The 27820-nt window shown below is 42.4% G+C and overlaps 1 protein-coding gene across 1 annotated transcript; it reads right to left on the minus strand.

Annotated features, from left to right (window-relative positions):
* Positions 1-396: 396 nt before the first annotated feature.
* On the minus strand, positions 397-27732 carry enpp6 (ectonucleotide pyrophosphatase/phosphodiesterase 6). The gene is made up of 8 exons (XM_079671025.1): positions 27366-27732; positions 7484-7663; positions 6963-7074; positions 5354-5495; positions 5083-5262; positions 3890-4027; positions 3164-3287; positions 397-1609 (listed from the first exon to the last, which is right to left on the minus strand). Exons 1-8 carry the CDS (start codon positions 27625-27627, stop codon positions 1404-1406), a joined length of 1344 nt encoding a protein of 447 aa, XP_079527151.1. The 5' UTR covers positions 27628-27732; the 3' UTR covers positions 397-1403.
* Between the last annotated feature and the right edge of the window lie 88 nt (positions 27733-27820).

The raw sequence follows: 27820 nt of genomic DNA on the forward strand, positions 1-27820 counted from the left end.
CATATCACATGACATTGTTAAATAAGGTTTTATATCTTGGTTCCGGCTCAAAGACCTCGCCTGATTCTCCTTCCTCCTTCTCTGGTGTGGGTCTTCAAATGTCAGCTTTGCTAAGCTTGGGAATGTTGTTCCAGTGTCTGTGCAGGACGACCTTCACTTTATGTTGAACTGAGAACATCCTGATACTGCCTCCCTAACTCCCAGAATGCCCCTCTCATTATCGCCAAGCTTAACCCCCCCTCTACATCTTTCACTCTGCAGACAGAATGCTCTCTATATGACTGACTGAACTTTGAACAGCTGCCGAATCCTTATAGAAAGTTCACAGCTGTTCCTCAATCTGAAGAGTTGGCACAAAAGAAGCTGTTGAGCACGCAAAAAAAAAATCCAGTCATGTTTTCCAAATCAAAGCAAATCTATTTTATAGAGTCATTTTCACATAACATGTTTCACAGGGTCAGATCCAACACAAAGACATGAAGAGCTGAATTCAAGGTTCAGCTTTATTGCCATTATACAACACAGGATTGCACAATGGAACAAAGTTGGAAACACATGAAAAAGGATATTTTCGGTCATAATCATCGACCATACGAAGTCAGATACAACATTTTAAAGAGCCTAAGTGTAAAAAAGTGTTTCGAAAGCTTCATTTATTTGTGCTTTGCCAATTGAAAATCAGAAATGCTTTCATCATTCTCAATAATATATCAGATAGCTTGGACACATATAAAAAGAATGCAACATCAGCATTATTGACGATATGAGTCTATCCAGTGGTTACTGTGACATCCACAAAGATTCATTCTGCTCAGGGTATGCAGGATCACAGCGCTCTGGGGGAAATGACACCTTGGAATAAAACCTTCCAAGAAAGGAGAGACGAGGTTTACAGCATCAGGGTTACACAGATATCAGCAGTGCGTCAGAATCAGAAAACCTTTATTCGTCCCACAGAGGGGACATTTACACTGTTACAGCAGAGGGAGTGTTTATTTGACTCTCCCCATAATTAGTTCCAAATAACTGCGTTCTTTCCAGGAAAGTATGCAGAAAATGATCAGGTAATCATTAGGATGCAATTTGGATCAGACATGGAGAGTTGGGGAGGGAGAGGACCTCCGAGTTTAGAATGGAAGTCTTCTCTGAGGTGTTGGAGGCATGTAAGGTTTTTATTTTTTCCCAGTCCATTTCATTAGTTGGGATGTGGTTCTGGAAAACTTTAAAGGCCCTTTAAGGCTTCAAGTTCTTGGTCCTTAAAAATGCTCTAACCATATCAATGAGGTATTCAAGCCACTTTCTTTCCCCTCCCTTTGAGATGCACAGTTTCATGTTCTAACTCTTTCTAGCAGATCATTTTCTAGCTACCATCAGATGCCATAAGCACTGAACTGTTTAATGCCTTAGTTCCAAAGTGCAAGCAGTATTCCTAACAGCCCCATACAGCAAAGGGTCATGGGCTTGGATGGACCCTCAGAGCCGTTCAGGAAGTACTCCACCCGAGACCAGGACCCATTATTGGGCAGCGGTTTCACTCCCAACGTCCAGCACATCACGTTGTAGACGTCCACTGTCCGGATCGGAGCCGCTTGAACATTCCGCTTGAAGTCTGGGTGAAAGGAAGTAACCAGATTTATGTCAAATTAATATTAAATATAACAATTTACAACATTTCACTTTCCCACAAATAGACACACCGACAGGGCGGAGTCATTTCTCCAGCAAAGTTCTGACCTTTGTTCTGGTCCAGTCTGCTACACTTTACTGAAGCATCTTTATAGCCTGCTTTAGGCAAGGCAAGTTAATTGATATAGCACCTGTGTAGGTGTAGCAGGAGGTCAGAAATGTATTTTGGGCCTAAACCATTCAATGCTTTATAAGGCAGCAGTATTTTGAAATCAGTTCTTTGACAAACAGGAAGCCAGTGTAAAGACTTCAGAACTGGGCTGATCCACTTTCTTAGTGTTAGTGAGGAACCAGTGTAAAGACTTCAGAACTGGACTTATCCACTTTCTTAGTGTTAGTGAGGAACCAGTGTAAAGACTTCAGAACTGGACTGATCCACTTTCCTAGTGTTAGTGAGGAACCAGTGTAAAGACTTCAGAACTGGACTGATCCACTTTCTTAGTGTTAGTGAGGAACCAGTGTAAAGACTTCAGAACTGGACTGATCCACTTTCTTAGTGTTAGAGAGGAACCAGTGTAAAGACTTCAGAACAGGACTGATCCACTTTCTTAGTGTTAGTGAGGAACCAGTGTAAAGACTTCAGAACAGGACTGATCCACTTTCTTAGTGTTAGTGAGGAACCAGTGTAAAGACTTCAGAACTGGACTGATCCACTTTCTTAGTGTTAGTGAGGAACCAGTGTAAAGACTTCAGAACTGGACTGATCCACTTTCTTAGTGTCAGTGAGGAACCAGTGTAAAGACTTCAGACCTGGACTGATCCACTTTCTTAGTGTTAGTGAGGAACCAGTGTAAAGACTTCAGACCTGGACTGATCCACTTTCTTAGTGTTAGTGAGGACTCGAGCAACAGTTCTGAATCAGCTGAAGCTTTCTGATAGATTTTTTAGTGAGACCTGTGAAGACAACATTACAGTAGTCCAGTCTACTGAAGATAAAAGCATGGACACGTTTTTCCAAATCCTGCTGTGACATTAATCTTTTAATCCTAGATATGTTCTTTAGGTGATAGTAAGCTGATTTAGTAACTGTTTTAATGTGATTGTTGAAACTCAGGTCAGAGTCCATAACTACTCCTAGATTTCTGGCATTATCTGTTGTTTTGAACATTGCAGACTGAAGCTCAGCGCTAACTTTTATACGTTCTGCCTTGGCTCCAAAAGTCATTACCTCCGTTTTGTCTTTGTTTAATTGGAGAAAGTTCTGACACATCCAGTCATTGATTTGTTCAATGCACTTACTCAGTGTTTGAATTGGAGCATAGTCTCCTGGTGAAATGGTTATGTGAATGTGTGTGTCATCCGCATAGCTATGGTAACTTATTTTGTTGTTTTTCCTTATCTGAGCCAGTGGTAGCATGTAGATGTTAAAGAGAAGAGGCCCCAGAGGAGAGAAGTGTGTGCATCAGCTTGAGAGAGCACAGGTCTGAAACAATCATAACAAAACATGCCCTTATTGAACTATATAAATGTTTGTTACCAGGTCCTGAAGCCAAGAAAAAGCCTCTCATGTCGAGGAACTCATTGTCGTATCCATGCCAACCATTTTGCCATGCTGAGGCCTCCCCGGTGTCGTTTTTCCAGTACGGGAGCATGGCCTTGTTCTGAAGACATACAACAAGAACATCAACACAAACACCCATTCATACTGAAGAGAGAACAAAGTAGGGTGAGGTTTGGTGGACTTTTGACGGCTGCCACTAAATGGATCTTACTTTCCAAGGTCAACATAGGACTCGCTTAAATGGGTCCACAAGGTTTCTCTTGTTCACTAACAAAAGTAATGATCACATTTGTTGTTACCTTAATGCATTGTCGGTTAGAGCTCTAACCTGTGTTTAATGCATTTCCTTCCACATGAAACACCTGCAAAGCTGTTTTTATTTATTCTATTACATCCATGTTGACTAGCTTGAAGTCTTTCTCTTTCCCACCTGTAGATCAGTAGAGCAGTGGAGCAGTGAGAACACATTGGATCATGCTACCAACCTACACTTGCATTAGATGAATTAGAAACAAATGATGAAAAGTCTTGATAAACAGTGGATAAGCACATGCAGCTCTTTTACTCCTTCAGACACGTCTCAACATGCTCTGTCTCCCCTCACATCTTTGCATTCACCTCAAATGCAGTTTCTCACATTTAAAAAATCCACAGGTGAAAAGAAGTGAGAACTTTTTCCAAGTGAAAAACAAGTGAAGTTACCTGAGCGATGAACCAGCCCGGCTCAGCCACCAGGGTCAGGGGGGCAACGAACCTCCCTCCTTTGAAGTGGAAACGATCAGGGATCTCCTGTCTGCCATAGACTCGCATGTTGTGGACCTGAGACAATGCAGCATACACCTGGTGCGCGCACGCACGCACGCACACACACACACACACACACACACACACACACACACACACACACACACACACACACACACACACACACACACACACACACACACACACACACACACACACACACACACACACACACACACACACACACACACACACACACACACACACACACACACACACACACACACACACACACACACACACACACACACATACATACATACATACATACATACATACATACATACACACACACACACACACATACACACACACACTGTTAATGTATTTCTGATCTATTGAGGTTGGCTGCAGGGGTTCCTCCGAGGTTGGGGGAGGCAGTATATAGGAATATACACTGAATAGTCCCACAGAGGGGAAATGTACATTCTGCATTTGGTCATAGTGTAAGGAGCAGTGGGCTGCCACTATGTAAAGAACGGTGTCTTGCTCAGGGAAACCTCAGTAGCACTCTTTCGGGGGTTATTATTTCTGAGTTGCTGAAATTAAGCAGTTCAAGTATCTCAGGGTCTTGTTCATGAGGGGAGGTGAGATGGAGCCGTCTGGCTTAAGGTGCTACTTAACAAGTAACATGTAATAACTTAGGTGTCCCTGAACAAGGCACGGTTCCCTACACTGCTTCTAACACTAGGATGGGTCAAATGCAGAGACCAGTGGGGGGGGCAGTTGTGGGGTCTGTAAGGACTAGGCCTTTGAACCGAAGGGTTGTCGGTTCATCTCCCTTCAGACCAAAAATACTGAGTGTGGACTGACTGCGGGAGAGGTGCCAGCTCACCTCCTTGGCTCTGCTGAGGTGCCCTTAAGCAAATTCAAAATGCCAGGCAGCCTCTGGCACCTCTCTATAATGCATGTGTGCAGACTCTTTGGTAGAATGTATTCTCTACTTACAACGTCTCTGTTCACTGGACTCCGCAGCTCCTCAACCTGCAGCCCCCCCCCCCCCCCCCCATAGGCCCTCTGCCAGCCCCTCACTACAGCTGTCATTAGAACATGGGCCCTGCCTGGCCCCTCAGCAGAGAACACAGCCTCACCTCTTGGTACATGTTATCTTGGGGCCACAGACTGACCACCGGCCCTCTGTCCATCATCTTAGCGATGGAGGACATGTTGATGTACTGGTCCAGCTCGATGACCTTCTCCATCCACTGGATCTTCGTCATACCGTGGTCAGAAAACAGGATGATGTTCAGCTGGTTCACCATGTTCTTCTCCTGGAGGAACATCACAAGCAACAGACTCAGATGAAATGAGACTGCACGACGGGAGCTGTATTTGTGATTCAAATAGGAGAAAATGACTCACTTTGATTTTCCTGTTAAGGGTCTGAATAGCAAGATCCAGCTGTTGCACAGCTGTTCTGACCTGAGGAGAGTCTGGGCCGAAGTGATGGCCCTCCACATCGATTTTCTCATAATATATTGCTGTCATACCCGCCTGGCCTGACCTAACACACACACACACACACACACACACACACACACACACACACACACACACACACACACACACACACACACACACACACACACACACACACACACACACACACACACACACACACACACACACACACACACACACACACACACACACACACACACACACACACACACACACACACACACACACACACACACACACACACACACACTCACACACACACACACACACATGATTGTAAAATCATATTGTTGCTGTCACATTAGAGCTATTGGATGACAGAACCTCTCCTCTGACAATCATTCACTCTGTCCTGCCGTAATTACTGAGGATTTCACAACACCAGAGCTTTAGTAGACCTTTGGCCAGAATGAATGTGTACTGGATAGAGTGAACGCACCTAACTGTCGTTTGACAGAGCCTACAGTACCGTCAAGTCTCCCTATGTTTTCACAGTGCATCTCTAAACTCATGAACTCTCTTCTGTCGAGTTAGGCCTGTAAACACCAAGGGCTGATACTAAATGCTGCTTGTTAGGGTCACTCAAAAATATAAGCATTGTCTAAACTGTAATAATCAAATTAATTATCATACTTATCTTAATGTATGAAGAGAACCCCAAAAATGCTGTTGAGAAAGGCTATGTTGCAAGCTTGTAATTTTAGTTATTGGTTGACAAATGATGAATGACATAACTGACGCTTCAATCCCATAGACATGCCTTCAGGAATCATTTGGGATTTTGAAAACGACTAGAACATTATATAAACACGATTATTTGTGGTTCATGTCCTTTCTGCTGTTTATTGTTTTTATTTAAATTTTATTAGGTTTGAAGTTTTTCCACCTTTAACGTTTTTGAATGCCTGAACACACTGCTGCTGTAACTAAAGCCTTTACCAATTTGGGATCAATTAGGTATCTATCCTTCTTTAAACTGCTGAGGGGGGGGTGGTCAAACTGCTGAGCCCCTGATTTGCAGATCAAAACCCTGAGCTACAGATTGTTGTAATGCTGGCGGGTAAAACAGAACATGAAGTTATGGTTTCACTTCAGATTTCTACGTTTCATGATTAAAACGTGTGGTTATAAAATGGCTGCCTTATGCTCAGGGCCGGCCCTGGCCAACTTGAGGCCCCACGCAAAGTTATATGATGAGGCCCTCTGTTTCACGAGCGTCGATGGGGGGGGTGGGGTTCTAGTGGAGCCTCGCAGCGGTGAAACAGTGCTGCGCCACACTAATTGCGCCTCATTTGTGGCTCAGTTGAGACTCCCTCCACAAGGTGAGGCCCCACGCAGTCTGCGTGATCTGGCTGTAGGGAGAGACGGCCCTGCTTAAGCTACTTTTTCCAACTTAGAACACTTTTACTGGCATGGCGATCAAGAGTCAAGCTGAGCGCGCTTTCATGTTTCATTCTGAAAGAAGTCATAGAAATAAGCAAGGAGTCACAAAGCATCATTTGGTGGTTACCTGATGACATTGAGAGCATTCTCTATAGAGTCTGTGAGGTTTTTCTCTGATGGATTGTAGACGTATTTCTCACAGAATGATGGACGGACACTCAGGATCTCCACCTCGCAGCCTGAGGACAAGTGAGATCACTGTTATATTTACAAACTGCTTTTAGGGATCGTTGCCTTGCAAACAGTAGCACACTAAAGTTAGTTTTCACAACAACTTCAAACTTTTCCAACTTTCACACATGTTTAGGCCATAGAAGGATAGTTGGATTCTGTGTGTAGTGATAAGTCTGTCAATTAGAACTATTAGAAACATTTTCTCAATGCAGGCACAACTTTTAAAAGTAGTATGGATGAAAATAATGCAGTAATGTATCTGTTAAGACAGAGAGCATGAGATGCACAACAGAAGAATGCAGCTGAACACTTTGTGTAGATATAAACTAGTAGGTCCTTTGTCTTTTCAGTTTGCAAAATGCCAATGTTCTGTCTCTTCATACAACTTGAGTTCAGGTTCATGTGTGTGCTCACCAGGCCAGTAGTACATGAACACCTTCTTTCCCAGCTTCTGCAGGGTGACCCACAGCGGCTCTGACCCGTCCCACCACAGAGGCATCAGGCTGTCGGGGTTTGTCCCAATCAAAAACTCCTTCTTGGAGGATTCGTCCCACATGTAGTTTCCAGTCATCTGATGAATGTCACAGTGACGCCCTGAAAAAAATCATAGATGGATAAGTTTCAAGAGCCTGATATATAAATGATCATTCCTTTGTGCGTTCCATTGTTTCTAAATCTGGTAAGACCAGATGAGTTATCCACACTGTTGCACTGAGGAAAATGTCCCTTCAATACCATGAACATAATTCATAATAATAATAATAAGCTTTATTTGTATAGCACCTTTCATACAAGAAGTGCAGTCCAAAGTGCTTCACAGTAAACAGTTGACATCTCTTAATATGGAGCCTGCATTCTCAAACATAAATCCCCATGCATGCTTTTATCTTTTTTTATAATTTAGATTAAATTATAAATGTTTAATGACAAACATAACAAGAAAGAATGCAATACAGTACAAAGACAATGCTCACAAAAAAAGGATAAGGTGTGGGGAGGTATTACAGTGGTACATTATTTAATGCATTTGTTCCAATTTAACCGTAGGAGCACATGCAGGCAAAACACTTTAATTATGATTTAGTTTTCTCCTTACTCCTGTGGGGTTCTCTAGATTCACACAATACTCACCCCAGGTGTCAACATTGATGCCCAGAGTGAACACATGGGTGCAATAGATTATTTTATTACAAAGGGGAGCTGCAGAGCTTATTAGAGTTCAGGAATGCCTTTATTGTAACTCATGACCTTTTATCTTCCTTTTTATAACTCTTGTTTTGTCTTGCTGGCTCTGCTATGACTACCAAAATTACAGAAGCAGGTTAACCGGTCGGACTGCTTACTGAAGCTCATGTCGACAGTTTATAATAACTCTCACTGCCAGAAGGGTAGAAACTTGTCCACAGTGATATAATGTAAAATAAAACAACCTTAGTTTAGTTAACCTAGAGACTGAATTTAAGTAACCTGTCAGTGTGCTACTAAGCTATTTAAACTAAAAAGGGCCCTATTATGCTTTTGGGGTTTTCCCTTTCCTGTAGTAGTGTGTTATTTAGGTTGTTAAATGATTTAAGAACTAGCAATAGTACTTTAAAATCAATTATTTGGTCGACTGGAAGCCAATGTAGAGATTTCTGATCCGGACTGATGTGATCCACTCTTTTAGTGTTAGTGAGGACACGTGCAGCAGCGTTCTGGATCAGCTGCCGTTTTCTGATAGATTTTTTTGTCTGTTTTTTGTTTGTTCAGTTGGAGAAAGTTCTGAGTCATCCAGTCAGTGATGTGCTCAATTTCATTTCAAACCTTTATTTATACAGATGAATCCCATTGAGATCATTGATCTCTTTTTCAAGGGAGACCAGCTCAAGTAGTTCCACATGAAACATAAAAACATAAATAGAACAACAAAAGGACATCATACAGCATCATTTACATAATTATCCACATAAACAGGTACCAATAGCTTCCGATTGAGTAGCATCCAACCGAGCTTTAAAAACATTTAGTGGCACCAGATTGTTCAGTTTCCATTCAATTTGCAGACTATTCCAAGACAGAGGAGCTGCGCATCTAAAAGCTGTCTTCCCTAAGACAGTCCTAGCAGTTGGCACATTTAATAAAACAACATTATTCGATCTCAGGCAGTAGCCACTTACAATTTTCCGTGAGATCAGGGAGCAGACATAAGATGGAAGTTTCCCTAACATGGCTTTGTATATAAAAATGTACCAGTGACTGAGCCTCAGTTAGTGAAAGCAAACCAGCCCTTGCATACAGGGTACAGTGATGTGTTAATGCTTTACAGTTTGTCACAAATCTTAGTGCACTGTGATACGCAGCATCTAACTTGACCAAGCAATTGGCAGGTGCATTCATATACATCAAATCACCATAGTCCAGCACAGGTAAAAAGGTCACAGTGACTAGCCTTTTCATGGCCTCCAGCGAGAAACAGGACTTGTTCCTCTAGAAGAAACCTAGCCTAACCCTCAGCTTTTTAAGCAGGTTATTGACATGAAGTTTAAAAGTGAGACAATCATCAAGCCAGATACCAAGGTATTTGTAACAGGTAACCACTTCAAGTTTTATTCCTTGCGTAGTTACAATATCTAAAACAGGCTCTGGTGTCTTTTTAGCTTTAGAAAAGAGCATTACTTTGGTTTTCTCAACATTTAAAAGAAGCTTTAGTTCAGAGAGCTGAGTCTGAATAATGTTAAAAACAACCTGTAATTTAACACCAGCCTCCTTAATGGAGTGACCTGCACAGTACATCACGGTATCATCCGCATAAAAATGTAAAGTAGCTTCAACGACATTTTCACCTAAACTGTTGATATATATGGAGAATAAAAGTGGAACTAAAACAGAACCTTGGGGAACACCATTTGCAATGTTCAACCACTCAGAAGACAGCCCATCAAAATGAACACATTGGGACCTTTCAGAGAGGTATTTCACAAACCACCCTACTGCATGGCTGAACATGCCTATACTGGCTAGCCTCTGCTTTAAAATGCGATGATCGACGATGTCAAACGCTTTGGAAAGGTCAATAAATAGAGCTGCACAACTCTGCTTATTATCTAAAATACTCGCCACATTATTCATCACTTTCATTGTTGCAGTGATGGTGCTGTGTTGCTTTCTGAAGCCTGACTGATGTTTAGACAGGATGTCATTTGTACATAAAAACACCTTTACCTGTTCACTCACTAAGCGTTCAAGAACCTTAGCCAGAACTGACAATTTAGAGATTGGCCTATACTGTAGTTATTTAATAAGGTGGCCTCCCCTCCTTTAGCAAAGGCAGGACATACGCTGACTTCCACAATTTTGGAATTGTGTTTGTGCTTAGGGAGAGGTTAAAAAGAGTAGTGAGAGGTGGAGCAATAAAATCTGCAGCTATCTTTAAAAAGAAAGGTTCTACGTTGTCAATGCACTTGCTCAGTGTTCTAATCGGAGAGTAGTCTCCCGGTGTAATTTTAAAAGAAATCTGGGTGTCGTCTGCATAGATGTGATAAGTTAGATCGCTCTTTTTAATAATTTCAGCCAGAGGTAGCATATAAATATTAAAAAGCAAAGGTCCTAAGATGGAGCCTTGAGGCACCCCGCATGACATATTTGTCAAAGTTGATGTGTAGTTGCCTATTGAGACAAAGTTTTTTCTGTCCTTTAAGTAGGTACTAAACCAATTTAGAGCTGTTGCTGAAACTCCCACCCAGTTTTCTAGACGGTCTAGCAATATGTTGTGGTCCACAGTATCAAATGCAGCGCTGAGATCTAATAATACTAACACTGATATTCTGCCACAGTCTGTGTTTAAATGAATGTCATTTAAGACCTTTACAAGAGCAGTTTCAGTGCTGTGGGTAGGTCTAAATCCCGACTGAAACCCATCAAATCCGTCATTTAAAAACATGAAATGACTCAACTGTTGAAAAACAACTTTTTCGATCAATTTGCTTAAAAACGGCAGGTTTGATATTGGCCTGTAATTATTCATTACGGTTGTGTCTATCAGAGGTGCCCAGTACGTCGACCGCGGGGGCAATACTGGTAGATCGCGAGTCATTCATAAAAAAAAAAAATCCAGCTCCGTTAAAATAGGCAAAACAGGTTTTGATCCCTCCTCCCTTGGCCTCCCTGCCACTTAATTCAGGAGTTTACTTGATTGACAAAAAAAGCGACCTATCGCTTTCCAGTCTGTTAACCCAGAATGCAAAGCGATACAAAATCAGTCAAATGCCGGGAGAGACAAACAACAAAATGAGTGCGGGAACGAGCAAAAAGCTAAAGACATACCAGAGAATGTTTTTTTGTGATGTCACATTCAAAGGTTATTTGCCTTATTTGTAAAGCAAGCGTCGCTCTGCCAAAGAAAGGTAACGTGGAGAGGCATTATCGGAGTGTTCACAAGGCATATGAAAGCGACTTCCCTCCGAGTAGCGAGTTGAGAAAGAGAAAGGTCATGTATTATTGCTACACAAACATTATCTCTTAGTCTTAGTGTCGCCAACTCGTTTCTAACATGCAAAAAGACAAACAAATGCGTCTATGGTCGGTGTATTTTCTATCTTTCCAATCCAGAAGAGATCTCTCTCTCCCCCATCCGTTTGCAAGGGGGCGGTTTACACACACGCAGCTGCTACATGCAGCAACACACGGAGGAGATGGTGGAGAGAAGCGCTCCAAGGTGTGGTTACATGTTACCCATCTTGAGGTGGACAATGCTCGTCACCAAAAGTGTTTAGCATGTAAGGGCGGTAACACGAGCAATTTGTCTAAACATTTAGCAAAAGTGCACCACATTCGGACGGAGGAATGCACCGGGTTCGACTGTCTTTCTAGTAGCTCTGTAGCCCCATCCACGAGTAACGTTTCCACGTCAGGTGTTATGTATGCTAGCAGCAACACACGGAGTTAACTACATTATACAAACATGGGTTAATGATTAGAGGTAACTGAGTTATTTATTTTGTTAAAGCTTCAGCTATTCTGTTTACAGTTCTGTCATCAGATTATTTAATAAGATTTGTTAAAACATTGTTGTTTCTTTTGATGTGAAATATTATTTATTTAATTCAAATAAAAAGCAATGTTAATTTTGTTCACAATTTGTTAAGTTAATTTAATAATATATGTATTTTTGAATCAAGTATTCATCTTTATTGTCTTCATTGTTAGTTTCCACATGCCTAAAACAACCTCAAACTAAATCTAAAAGTTGATGGCTAAATAAGAACGTTTAAGAAATTGTGCAAGGCACACAGTAGTAGTCCGAATAGTCGATTAATCGTTTCATTAATCTATAGATTAATCGATAATCAAATTAGTCGTTTGTTGCAGCCCTATTGTAGTTATCCCATGTAAAAATAAAACGTGTTATTCAGCAACCCTTGCAATTTGGGATTTTATTTTTGGTTGGTAGACCTCGGTTAGCTGGTCATTTCAAAAGTAGCTCACCAGCCAAAAAAGTGTGGGCACCCCTGGTCTAAGTTATGCTTTTTTAGTAGCGGTTTAATTATTGCAGTTTTCAGGGCCTGTGGAAATACACCTTTTTGAAGAGAGTTTACTATGTGTAGTATATCTGAGGCCATGCAGGGAAAAACAGTTTTGAAAAATCCTGTCGGAATAATATCGAGACTACAGGAGGAGGATTTCAGATGTTGAATAATGTCTTGCAGGTCTTTAGCATTTATCAGACGGAATTGTGACATGGTGTCTGAATTGGCTTTAGGTGAACACAGGGACAGTACATTTGCTGTACCTGATGCAGAGGCACTGAGTGCCTGTCTAATTTGCATGATTTTGTCAGTGAAGAAGGAGGCAAAATCATTGCAGGCCCTGGTGGATAGAAATTCTGGAGCTACTGACACTGGGGGGTTTGTTAGTCTGTTGACAGTAGCAAACAAAGCACGTGAGTTGTTTTTGTTTTTGGTAATGATGTCAGAAAAGAAAGACTGTCGTGCCTTTTTTATTTCCTGATTATAGAAACCGAGTTTCTCTTTATATATTTCGAAGTAAACTTGGAGATTTGTTTTTCTCCACCTGCGGTCAGCTTTTCTGCACTCAGTTTTGGCTGTTCTCACAGTCATGGCTTTTCTCCATGGAGATTTTTTCTTGTTAGATACTTCCTTTATTTTAATGGGAGCGATGGCATCCATGACATTTGTTATTTTAGAATTAAAATGATCAACTAGCTCATTTACTGAGAAGTTAACATGGGCAAGGGAGTAAAAATCTGAGCAAACATTTCCTCTGCATTTTCAGTTAAGTGACGTCTAGTGGCTACCTCTTTCTTAACAATTGTATGGACGGTAATAGAGCTCTCAAAGAAAACAAAGGAATGATCGGAGGGCGCTAGATCAGTCAACGCAAGCTTAGAGATGTTCAGACCCTTTGATACAATTAAGTCCAGGGTGTGCCCCTTATTGTGCGTCGGACCCTTGACATGCTGAGTCAGTCCAAAATTGTCAATAACACAAAATAGTTCTTTAGCCCCTCTGTCCTGGGGATTGTCAACATGGATATTAAAATCACCAACAATGACTAGGCGGTCAAAGTCAATACACACTATAGACAACAACTTGGTAAAATCATCAAAAAAGCTTTCACAGTATTTGGGTGGTCTGTAGATGTTTAGGAAAATAGCTCGAGAGGAGCATTTCAGCTGAAGGGCCACATATTCAAAAGAAGCAAAGTTCCCATACGTAGTCTTCTTGCATTGAAATAAATCATTAAACAAAATAGCTTCTCCACCCCCTTTCTTATGCAGTCTTGCCTGACTCATAAAACTAAAGTTGGGAGGAGTTGATTCGATAAGAACAGCTGCAGTGTTGTTTTGGTCTAACCAAGTTTCAGTTAAAAACATAGAATCCAGATTGTGCTTGGTGATAAAATCATTGATTAGAAATGATTTACCTGCTAAAGACCTGACATTTAATAGAGCCAGTTTAAATGTGTTTGATATACTATCACTCTGACCGCCCGTGATAGACCGTGGAGCATGCGGAACTTCTGTGAAATTCGACAAACTCAAACAGATCCATTTGGACTTACTTTTTCCAACCTGAGTCACCAACCTTCTGTGTATGTTGGTTAAAACAGAAATGGGTCGCTGTATTGGCATAGAAGCCTCTGGTCGTTGGGTGGCGCCAGAGAGCTAGATGGCAGGCGTCAGCGGCATCGACGAAGAAGAAACGTTTCTAGCAGTGGAAAAGGTGACCTTTTTGATAAAGCTTATAGTTAGGGCTGATTAGATTCAGCCTCTAGTTTTGCTGATATAGGCTTAGTTTGTCGGGGGACATCTTACTTCTTCCTTCTCTCTGTCTATACCTGTGTACTCTCATGTTCCGAATGACCCAGCTTCCCCAAATGTCTTTCTTTTTGGTGTCTATATGCGCCGGGATCCGGAGTCATGGATGATCCTGTTGCTGCGGTCCTGTGTCCTGGATCGCGAGCCCTGGATCTTGAGTCGTGGCTGTGCCTGTTGCTGTGGTCCTGGATCATAAGTCCTGGATGGATATCCTCATGGATTCTAGGGCTGTACCCGAATATTCGAATATTCGTTCGTTGGCCAACTATTCGGGTTTCAATTTCATTATTCGGATATTCGTTTTTATTTATTTTTTTCTAAAAAATATTTATTTTTTCCTAAATGTATGCTATCAATAAAGGCAAATTGCCATATTCTTATACTATATTTATACTTTTGAATTATACTGTTAAAATGCGGAAATATATACAATCTCAGCCTGTGCTCCTGAGATCGCGTTCACTCACAGTCACGAACGCAAACGGCTCGCTTCACCTGACTTCACACACCTGAACACAAAATGCCGAAGACTTCAGCTGTGTGGGACCATTTTAAATTGGACGACGGTAAGAAGAAGGCAGTGTGCCAAATATGCGACAGGAAACTGGCCTACCACGGTGGCACAACAAGTCACCTGGATGCTGTGAGTAGTAGCCTAGCTTAGTTTAGCTGTTGTCAAGTTGCCATGATGAAGCTGCTTTATCCGCCGTTTAAACAGTCACGTTACACATGATAAAAACGTGCACTTATTTTTGCTTGGAAAATATTTGCAAGCAAGCAACCGAATTGTTTTTTTATATTAGTTTTTCAATTTTATCCGAATAGTGAAAATAATAGGAGCAATGTGGGAACATCTGGGGCTAAGGCAATTATTGGCATACAGTTCGTTCATTTATTTTTCGTTCTTCATTTATTTAAACGTTATTGTGTTAATGTTATATGTTATTAAAAGTATTGTTGTTATAACAGAAATATGTGTTTTGTATCTTCAGGTTGTAAAACATTACGGAATTTGGAACCAGATTTGGTCCCCGGGCGCTGCACTGCGGCTGGGTTAAATGCAAAGGAAACATTTAGTTTTAATGTATGTGAGTAGTACTGAGACAATAAATAAATATAAATCGTAATAGTATGCTTTTTCTGCGCTTCTGCTTAACAGTGTGTTGTCAGGTGTGTCGGATTCAGAGCGTGTTATGAAACCTTTTGGGAGAAAAAAATAAATAAAAAAATAATAAAAATCTCTCCGCACCGAATATTCGAATATTCGCTGCTGATTACTACCGAATATCCGGAGCCCGAAAAATGGTATTCGGGACAGCCCTAGTGGATTCATCTTCCTATTATACACCCATGCATTTCCAAACATTTGGACTACCTATGTTGCAAATGTATTATCTTTTCAATTTACACACGGCATCTATTGCACGTCTGTCCGTCCTGGGAGAGGGATCCCTCCTCTGTTGCTCTCCCTGAGGTTTCTCCCATTTTCCCCTTTAAACTGTGGGTTTTCTCTGGAAGTTTTTCCTTGTACGATGTGAGGGTCTAAGGACAGAGGGTGTCGTATTGTCATACTGATATTCTGTAAAAACTGTGAAGTCCACTGAGACAAATGTAACATTTGTGATATTGGGCTATATAAACATTGATTGATTGATAAGAGCGGGAAATGTGTCAAATTTTTCTTTGTGTGTGTGTGTTTGTGTGTGCCAGGTGTGATTCACATGGGTGGATTGGGCACATAAGGGGGGGGGGGGGGACGACACATCTATAGTATGTGTGGGGGGGTGTTTGTGTGCGTGTTTTATCTGATCCGGATGGTTACTAATTCCTTTTCTTTATGGCGGTCATTTTTGACCCGGAACACCATGGGTTTTACAAAGTTGACTGAATCATCCAAAATTCAATGAAAGTGATCAGCTATTTCATATATTCAAATGTCTATTGTGAAGGATATCGTAAAGCCTTAATGCAATCGAATGTAAAACAAAAAAGTTATGATTGATGAAAGTAGTAAATCGGTCAGATTTGACCCGAAGACAACAGGAGGGTTAAAGGCCTCCTATTAGACAATTTTTAGGCATATATGATAGGTCTCAGACAGTGGCGCTGCCCCCCTCTTCCCACATGTTTGATTGTCATTAAAAAACAAAAACAAAAAAATATATATATTTAAAAAATATATATATATATATTTTTTTTAATGAACAAGGTAAATATTATATAGTTGGCAGTGTTGTAGTCAAGTCACCAATTCACGAGTCCAAGTCACTCTCGAGTCACCACTCTTCGAGTCCGAGTCCAGGTCCGATTCACCGAGGGAGAGTCGTTGTCGAGTCCGAGTCCAAGTCCGAGTCACCCAAGGAGTGTCCGAGTCCGAGTCCGAGTCATCATTACCTGTTTTCGAGTTCCTACTTTTTTACACAAGACCATATTATGTCCAAAGGAGTCGGGCATTGTTTCTGATAGTGCCGTTTCTGATAGGGCAGTGGGCGTAAAGCCAGCCCACATTTTCGATATTACGTCATATCGGACGCAAATCTGGATCAGCTCCGTTGTACCCCCGTTTTTAGAGATGTGGGTACGGAGTAAAAGAGAGAGGGTTTTACTTTTTCTGACACCTTGTGAGTTCCCTGACACACCGGGGACACATATTTAGGTATAAAATACATGAAAAAGTGCATTATGCATGATAGGAGACCTTTAAAAATACTCACAGAACATTTAAATCACTTAGTTAGTGCAAATTCACATTGTGATTACACATAGAATTAATGGCAGCAAATAATAATAATAATAATAATAATAATAATACAACATCAACTGACAGGTTAAAGTGCATCAGAGTGCAGCAGAGAGCAGGAGTTTGCTTCCTAAAAGGCTAATTTGTACAGATATGTTTTGAACTTTTTTAAAGACTTCAACAGAGCAGGCTTCCCTGATGTCTACAAGGATTTTGTTCCATAACTTTCGGGCATGATTAATTAGAGCTGCATCACCAATCTTTTTGCTGCTGTTTCTGGGAACCTCAAACAAACCAGCAGCAGAGGATCGCAGTGCTCTTCACGGCTTGTAGCTGACCAAGGAGTTAGCAATGTAGCTTGGGCCATAGCCCCCTCAGTTTAATTTCAGCCTCCCCTGTTAACCTTCATTACATTACATTACATTGCATTTAGCTGACGCTTTATCCAAAGCGACTTACAATAAGTGCATTCGACCAAGAAGATAAAACCTTGAAGAAAACAGAATCATATAAGTACATCAGGTTTCATAGAGCCAAAACATTTCAAGTGCTACTCAACTGGATTTAGATAAGCCAGTCCTTTATTTGTATATAAGTTTTGTTAGTAATTCTATCGCTCGAAGTGGAGTCAAAAGAGATGAGCTTTCAGTCTGCGCCGGAAGATGTGTAAGCTATCTGCTGTCCTGATTTCAATGGGGAGCTCATTCCACCATTTTGGAGCCAGGATAGCAAACCGACGTGTTTTTGCTGATGGGAACTTGGGTCCTCCTCGCAGTGCGGGTGCAGCGAGCCGTTTGGCTGATGCAAAGCGGAGTGCACGTGCTGGGGTGTACAGTTTAACTATGTCCTGGATGTAGGAAGGGCCAGATCAATTCGCATCATGGTACGCAATGTCTTGAAGTGGATTCTAGCAGTTACTGGAAGCCAGTGTAGTGAGCGGAGGAGCCGCATGATTTGGGAACATTTTGGAAGGTTGAAAACCAGACGAGCCGCTGCATTCTGGATGAGCTGCAGCTAGACAAGCAGAGATGAGTGCGACGACCTGGGTCTCTGAGCGGGGAAAGGACAGAATTAATTGGGTGTCGTCAGCATAGCAGTGGTATGAAAAACCATGCGGGCTAATGACTGATCCGAGCGAGTTTGTGTCCAAAGAGGAGAGGAGGGGACCAAGAACAGAGCCCTGAGGGACCCCTGTAGTTAATTGACAAGGGTCGGAGTCGGACCCTCTCCAAGTTACCCTGTAGGTACAGTCTTTGAGGTATGAGGTGAGGAGGGAAAGTGCAGTGCCTGAAACTCCAAGTTCTTGGAGAGTGCGAAGGAGGATCTGATGGTTCACCGTGTCGAATGCAGCAGACAGGTCCAGAAGGATGATGACAGAGGAGAGGGAGGCTGCTTCAGCCGTGTGCAGTTACTCAGAGACAGCAAGGAGAGCAGTTTCTGTTAAGTGACCTGCCTTGAAACCAGACTGGTGCGGATCCAGAAGGTTGTTCTGATGGAGATAACAGGAGAGTTGTTTAAAGACAGTGCGTTCAAGTGTTTTAGACAGGAACGGGAGGAGAGAGACAGGCCTGTAGTTTATAACTTCAGGCGGGTTGAGAGTGGGTTTCTTTAGGAGAGGGTTTACTCTTGCCTCCTTGAGTTGAGAGTGTTTGGAAAGTGACCAGAAGTTAGAGAAGTGTTGATGAAATGGGTGAGAAACGGTCTCTGCAACGCTCACTTGTGGACTGTGTAGGCTACCTGCCTGAGGTGCTTAGGAAATAGTGAGACACGTCACTCAGGTCGGTTACCAACTGCTGGCTTTTCGAGGTAATAAATACAACTTTTGGCCTAATTTCATTTTCCCATTGTAGCCAATCCACAGACAGAAGAGACACAACAGCAGAGGGAGAGAGAGATGTAGAGAAAGAAAGAGATATGGCTTAGAACAGAACTGCTGTATTTTCAAAAAATTCCTCATCACTTCAGTCCAAGCCTCTACCAGGAAATTACAAATGTGAGGTGCTTTTATGTGAAGTCAGATCACAGTTTTGAGAGAAGACAAGGAAGGAGAGATAATAATAAAAACTAAATAATAACAATATTAACAAAAATAATAATGATAATAAGATAAATAAACAACTCAGGGGTCATTTATAAAGGCAGAGTGGAGGAGCAACAGGAAATGATACAAAAATCTTTTTTTTAATGCTGATCCAATAGTGAGCAACCCTCAGACCCTCAGGGCAACCCTCAGACCCTCAGGGGTTTGCTCCTTCTGGTGAGCTGGGTTCACCTAGGTTTCTTTGTTGTTTCCCTTTTGTAGCACCTATTTACTAAAGTGCACCAACCATAGACCATAATAATAATACAGTTAATGCATGATGACATATCTGTATTATTTATCTGCTTGTTATGGATGGCACACGGGTAAGAAGCTGCGGTGACTGAGTCAGAACCGGAGGATCTAGGAAGGATCAGTAGTTTGGTTTGCTACTGCAACAGATCATTTTCCTGTGAGGTGTTCTTAAAGCTCCGTCAGATCATTGAGAGATGGACTAACACGTCAATGGTTTTCATTTAAATATAGGTTAGGGCAAACAAAAAGAGCAGCAAGCAGGACTGGCTACAGTAGTGACTCCACTGGATGCGTTGAGGTAAGTGTGTGTCACCAGCCAGTCACACTCTTAACAGTGTGCAGTGTGTTCATCTGAAACACACACATCAGCACATCATCGGGGTGGAGCTCCAGAACTCACATCCTGTTGGCCATGATGGGCTGTTGTTTATAGAGCTTACTAAGAGAGGGGACTGCAACACAAAGGCATGCATCCCAGACTGGCGCACGCACGCAGGCACACACGCACACACGCACGCACGCACGCACGCACGCACACACACACACACACACACACACACACACACAAACAAACACACAGACACACGTGTTTTTCCCAAAGACTTGTGTGTCCCAAATAACATACATCCCGGTACAATTATTCTCGGTACTTTGGGATTTTGCTGCTTGCTCAACTTGGCTTGACTGTTAAAACTTTATAGTTAGTTTTTCTACCTAGGTTGTGTAGAAATGGTATGAAAACATCTTGCACCTCTGTCCTTAGGTATCTTTACTGTTTAAACTGGAAGACAGGTCTGGACCTGGTTTAGAGTGTGCAGTGTGTTCATCTGAAACACACACATCAGCACATAATTTCTACCTAGGTTGTGTAGAAAATGTCTTGCAGAGAAAAAGAGCAGCGGCACTACACAACCGGTCTCTGTCATTAGGTATCTTTACTGTTTAAACTGGAAGACAAGTCTGGACCTGGTTTAGAGTATCTGATCATATCTGATTGCTTATGACTCAGCATGTTCACAGTGTGGTCGACCGTTAGAGAGCATCACGTCATAGTGTGCAGAGACTGCTGTTCACACAGCTGGACAAGGCATAGGGGGCAATAAGGGGATCGGTGACTTGCAAAGGACACTTAGACATGTTGACTGCAGGGGCCGGGGATTGAACTACCAGCTTTCCGATTTCCGACTTCAGGGTAACTCTTGGTTTTCAGTCCTGCAACTTAAACAAATTTGACTACTTACAAGGACGAACAACGAGTGGAATGTTTGGGGGGGGGGGGGAAACACAGCTGAACGTGTTTGTCCATCATCATACAGGGCTTCTGAAGCATCCATATGTAATATAATAGTAGATGCCATCGCATCCCAGCTCCTGAAGAACGGCCGCTTCCCGGACGCAGAAAAAGACTTCGCCCCCGACTGACATCGCGCGAGGTGTCTTCCATCTTGGGAGCGGACAGTGTCGATTCCAACCTCTCAGGAGACTTTACAGCAGATTAACTAAGTGAGGCCATAATTAAGCTCAAGCCGGGCAAAGTTTTTCACCCACCAGAGCACAACAACATCTGCTTGGCTCTGTGCATTCTTCTCGTTGTGCTACCGGAGGTCAAAGCTCCCAAAGACCTGGCGCCGTGCCTCCGTCATAGCTCTGCCGAAGCTAAATAAACCTGCGGAAGACCCCAAGCCATACAGACCCATCTCGCTGCTCTGTGTCCCATTCAAGATCTTGGAGAGGATGATCCATAGCCCCATCGAGCCAGTGGTGGACTCACAGCTTCCACGGGAACAAGCTGGTTTTCGTCGTGGAAGGTCAACAGTACACCAGGTAACACTACTCTCTCAGGACATCGAAGACAGCTTCCAGGACAATGAGAGAGCTGGGGTAGTGTACCTGGATCTGACTGCCGCATACGACACTGTCTCGCACTGTGGACTCCACCTGAAGCTGTTGAGGACAATGCCAGACCGGCATATGGTTAAGTTCATCATGGAGACACTTGCCAACCGCAGCTTTTTCCTCCAGACCAGCTATGGCCATCGCAGCAGGCTCAGAAGACTGAGGAACGGTGTTCCGCAGGGGTCGGTTCTCTCGCCGATGCTGTTCAACATATATACACGAGGTACCTGACACATCATCCAGAAAGTACGGCTATGCAGACGATCTAGCCATTATGCTGAGACGACCAACATGGAAGGCGATGGAAGATGGCCTTAACAACGACATTGGCACCCTGGTAGCATACTTTCAAAGGTGGCGTCTACAGCTCAACATCGGAAAGACAGTAGCAGCGGCATACCATCTTAGCACCAGAGAAGCTAGGAAGAAACTTGAGGTGCGCGTCAATAACAAACGTTTGGAGGTCCAGAAAGCCCCGAAGTACCTCGGCGTGCGTCTGGATTGGACACTGTCCTTCAAACAACACCTTGAAGAAGTCAAGGCCAAGGTAACATCAAGGGTCGCGCTGATCCGCCACCTCGCTGGAACAACCTAGGGATCCTCCGCTAAGATGCTGCGATTATCAACCCAAGCCCAGGGGCCTCATGTATAACGCTGTGCGTAGGATTGACGTGGGAAGGTTGCTTACGTAGTGGAAATCCGAAAAATAGGTCCATACATTTTTCGCCACTTTCCGATTCACCAAACATTGCGTACCGGCGAGGAAAGTGCGTAAGGCACTTCCTACGCCTGTTTCCCTTTATAAATCACAACCGACTCGAAATGCGGTGCAGCTTTTGCGGGCTTCACGTAACGCCCATATTTGCCTATAAATAGTCAAAGAAACGCCCTTTCATTCATTTATTTTTGACTGATTGCATGCAGATCGCAGGAAATGACGACAGAACAGCTAACAAAAACATCTCACACCGTGTCAGATTTTGTTTATTTTGGGGAGGTCGAGATAAATCATATTGTTTGGTGGATGCAGTTTGAACCAGAGTAGCAGTATGGATCGGATCGTCACCAAAATAAATAAATAAGTGGTCCGAAAAAGGTTAATGACAACAAAAATACACATAGCCTTCCTCAGGCAGTGTGTTTGTACCGGGGACAGGAGACACCCCCTTGATGAGAAACTGTAAGAAATGATCGGGGAATCCCTCCGGAGTGGAGTCATGACGACTGGATCTGAATTATGTTTTTGTATTTGGTGGTTAGTGTCCCAGCTGTCGATCAGCTGTGCGCAGCGTCTCCACTGCAGCCTGTGCATCTCAACACCGTTTTGACTTAGGACCAGAGATACCGTTTGTCTCCATTCTCCAGTCACAGTTTGAATCAAACTCCCGATCAATATCAAGACAGATGTGGCCTGAAAGCTCATCTCTTACACAAGTCCCTTATCTATTCTCTAGCATAATCACATTTATAGTGGATTGTAAAGGCCTCAGAGTACAATCTACCATCTTTATACTTCTACAACCCTACAGTAATGTGTATCTTGTCTAGTGAATCATTAATGCTCAACACAGAGACAGTTCATCTGAAATGGCAGAAGAGACTCCTCAGACATGGTCCCTGAATAGCTCTGGGCAGAATTACCACCACAGTGAAAAACACCAGAAAAACATTTGAGCTCCATAACATAATGGAGAACACACAAAGGATTTCTGTAACCAGGACAAAGATACCTCATGAGAATGATAAGACTGTAACTTTGTAAAATACAACAATTCTGATGACTCGGCACGACTTCGGCACACCACCACCAACAACAACAACAACAACAATATTACACACACATCAACATTATGCAACACTTATGTGACAGGCCCATATTATATCTATAATATATATCTTTTAATAAGGATTTTGGATTTGTAAAACTGAGTTTTGATTTCTAATTATTTACATTCATGATGAAAATGTTGCTTCTTGATGTTGAAAGAGCAACGTTTTTAAATACTGCAGGGGGTACGTGAGATTTATTTTATGTTAATGAAAAAACAACATAAGTAATACATTTAAACAAACTGCTAATAGTGGATTAACTATTTTATTCAAAAGTTTACAGTAATTCTGGATAATAAAATAAACGGGGTGCTCTCTTTTCCTCTCTCCCTCTCCTGACAGCCCGTCAGTCTCGTGCAGCTCGCTGAACCTGTAATAAGTGGCCCTGCTGTGATCCGGTAGAGCTGCGTGTTCTCCGTCAGCAACAGCTGATCTGATCTCTGATCTCTCTCTCGCGTACGGCCGGGCATAGCCGTGGGAACATGTTCCAAATGGGGGGTGCTGTGGGGATGACACCATGGCTGGTTCTGACCAATTTGCTGCCCTAGGCAAGATTTTAGCTGGCAATGAAAAACCTCTACAAAAGACCATACACTACAAAAAGAGAAAGTTATTGACATGGTGGACAGCTTATATACATTTATATTGTATATTGTATTATGTATGAACATGTTTTAATTGGGGGGTGGACGTCACATCCTCTAGGGGGGTCCGGGGACGGGTTTTTTCAACATTTAAAGTAAAATGCTTCAATCTGGTGCATTTTGAGCACACAATTAAAGAGACCTGATCAAGGGGATACAACTCTAAACACCCATATGAAAAAGATCGGTTTACATTTTATTAATCAAATAAGTAGCCCATGTGAACATAACCAATAACCTACCATAGCCAATAACAAATACATGTAACTTATTTTATTTTTGTGGTTCATTCATATCTTATTTTACCTAGTTAACATTTATCTATGCATTTTTTTTTATCTCTCCAGTTTTAAATGATATTTTTGGTTTACTGTCTTATAGTAGCCTATGCATTGAAATGATTTCAAACCTGTTTATGTTTATCCCAATAATTATAAAGGAGTGCCTTGGAAATATTTGTTTACATCAATTGTGATCGAACCGTTTGAGACCCACTGAGATAACTTAGACTAAAGTGAACAATCTAAACACTCAGAGTCCTTTACCTCACTGAGCCTCTCAGTCTGACAGGAGAGAGCTCTCCTACTCCTTATTATTGTAGAAACAGCTTATTTTATCCGTTAGCGCAGCAGAAGCTAACAACAATCCCCGCCCTGTCTCTCTCTCTCTCTGTCAGCTGCGGGCGCCTGATAAGCCAACATGCCCCACTTTCATCACTTACATCGCCCATCGTACAGGGCATATGGAAAATGTAACCGGGATGAAAAGGGTGTTATCTTTACTTAATTATGAATGTTGTTATATCAAGGTTGAAAAATAGTTTTTTTTGGTAGGCTATTTGTATTATATTTCCATTTAATCTTGTGGACGTGCAGATTCCCTGTCCTTCAGCACCCCTACTTCCCACGGCCCTGCGGCCGGGTATACTTCACTCGCGTTTATGTGATGTCCAAATGAATCCATCAGATCCAGCTAGTTCTAGTTAATTATATGACTGCCTGCTTCTCAAAGGACACCTAAACAATAAGCGTTGCTTGGCAACGGGTTGTGGCCGCAAAGTATAGCTTAGCATTATCCATAGGCTATGTTTATATGAGGGGTCAAAATCCTGTCTGGCGGTTATAGGTAGCCTATAAATGCTCATATATTTTTCTCTCTTCATTCCCCACGCCCCGAACTTAATAAATAAATATACCAATGTTAGGAAAAGTAAGGAAGTTTGAGCAGTGTGGGTTTTATATTAACAGAGTTGTACATAGGCAAGGGTGTAACTTTGGTTTGAGAAGTGGGGGGGACACGAAACAGGGGGTCCTCCGCAATGAAACATTTTCTCAATTGAATTCCATTTCCTGCCTTTCTACAAATATATTAGGGACTATAGTGTTAACAAATCCAATACAAATGTGTGTTGTATATAATGAGTGTGCACACTTATCTAGTATCCTATCCATGTGAACCTGTTTTATTTGTGATGACATCCTCTAGGGGGGTCCGGCCCCGGGAAGATGTTTTTCTTTAAATTGAAGTTGAATGCATCAATCTGGTGCACTTTGAGGGCAACATTAAGAGATTTATGGATACAGCTCTCAACACACATATATACAGAACTGTATATATTTAAATAATCAAAAAACCATTAGAATATGCTAACAACCAATAACAAATCATTGATAAACTCCTCTCTCCTATCTTTATCTTACCTAGTCTGCATTATTTCTTTTTATTTGACTAAAGTTTACAATCTAATCACTTAGAGTCCTTTACCTCCCTGAGCTGACGTTAACTCTCTCAGTCCGACAGGAGAGGACTCTCCCTCTCCTTATTGTTGAAACAGCTACTAATCTCCGTTAGCTCCAAGCTAGCACCAAATGCTAACAACAACACCCGTAACTCTCTCTGTCTCTATCTCTTTCTTTCTATCTCTCTCTCACAAGATGCGCTCGTGCCACACACACACAGACGCTCCTTCGTGAACATGTCCCCCCTGTCCCCAGTGGAAACTCCGTGTTAGGCCTATTCAAAACGCGAAGTGTGCCGTTTGCCTCCCTAGTCACTGAGAATGACAAAGATCCTCAGTGAAGCACAAGCCCATGTTTCTCACTACATTGTAAGTATTAAAAAGATCAGTTCAATGCAACTAATGTCGTCTTAGTGTTAACAATGTAAAATTATGACGTAAAATGCATGACACTTTTCTCTGTGCGCGGCTAAACAAGCTCGCCAAAATGGCTACACCAGTCTGGCAGTATTTTAAGGTGTCCGAAAAAGACAATAGAATAGCGGTATGCAAAGTGTGTGAAGCAGAAATCCTGCAGCTCCACCCGCTGTGACGGACTGGTGAGCGGAGCAAAACACACACTAAGAGTTAGACCTTACACACTTAGCTATTTTATCTACCTCTGGAACAAGCTAAATTAGTTATAAATATATTTATTCTTCACTGTCGGGTCACTCATTACTGGATCAGTGAGCCTCATGAGACGATACTGACAGGCTGTCAGGAGAGAGAGAGAGAGAGAGAGAGAGAGAGAGAGAGGGAGAGAGAGAGAGGGGGGAGAGAGGAAAAGAGAGCACTTCCGCTCATTTCTCCCGTGTTATTATCCAAAGTTAAAGAGCAACTTGCAGGGTTTTTTTTTTACTACATTTATGCTTAACCTTGCAGGGAACACTGACTAAAGACCCCCCTGTTGCCCCCCTGAAAAAACAAAAAAGTTTATGATTAAACGATTTCTTGGCTGACGGAATAGTCATAATTAACGCTATTTGTCATTCTAGTCGGACCCAGATTAGAGTGTAACAACTGTAACTATAATTATCTGAAATAAATATGTGTACTGAAACAAATACCAATAACTGTATTGCATTGTTTTCTTATGCACAATTACTTCATACTGTCTTTGTCTTTTTCGTCCTGCATTTATTGTGCCCCCCTCAGAAAATAACTGGCCCCAGCCTGGCCCCCCCCAGTCAAATTGGTCTAGAACCCCCCGCCCACTCGATCGGATCGACGATCGGCCACAAAATTGGCTATCGGAGCATCCCTAGTAAACATTTTAAATGTAGCACAAGTGTTTCTCAGTTACAAGGTTCTTGTTATAATAAATCAGACACCGATGTTGCAGCGCTGTACTGTACCTCTTTATGTAGGCTTTTTGTCCCTAATAAATAGTTTTTGCGCTGATCAGGGGGTACTTGGCTGACGGTTTTTTTCAAAGGGGGTACATGATTGAAAAAAGTTTGAGAACCACTGGGTTAGAGATTGCTAAAATGCTCTGTCATTTGTATTCATTAACAGTGAAACCACATTTCAAAGAAATCTGAACCAACCCTGTGCTAATGATAGATGCAGAGAGGGAGGGGGGGTACACAGATAGAGAGAGAGAGAGAGCGATAGAGAGATAGATAGATAGATAGATAGATTGATAGATAGATAGATAGATAGATAGATAGATAGATAGATAGATAGATAGATAGATAGATAGATAGATAGATATATATATATAGCCTATATATAGCCTATATATAGCCTATAGTACCTGTCATTAGTGAGTAGTAATTGGGGTAAGATAGACTGGGGAAGTCCGGGGTCATGTAGTCCACCTTCACCCCGCTGCTCGCAAGCTCTCGGAATCCGGGGAGCGCGTTCAGGTCGTCCATGTAGTCATAACGGAATCCGTCGATCAGGAACACGAGCAGCGGGCGGGTCGCGAGGCTCTGCTGCCCCGCCAGCAGCAGCAGCAGCAGCGGGGGGAGCAGGAGGGTTAGGCGGGGGGAGACAGGTCTGAGTCCCGGGGACATGCTGAGCTGTGGGACAGGTCTCAGCCGCTGCTTCAACCTGGAAATGAGCGCGCAGCGTTATTCCGCCGACATACACAGTGCTGCGGGGCAGAGGAGGGTGGGGTTAGATCGGGACTCCCGAACATTTGATTCATGGGGGCGTGATTTGGCATAACGTAGTCAGTGAACCCCGTGACCGTCCTGTGTGAGTGCG

Source organism: Notothenia rossii (assembly GCF_949606895.1).
Source record: "Notothenia rossii genome assembly, chromosome: 3".
NCBI classification, from domain to species: domain Eukaryota; kingdom Metazoa; phylum Chordata; class Actinopteri; order Perciformes; family Nototheniidae; genus Notothenia; species Notothenia rossii.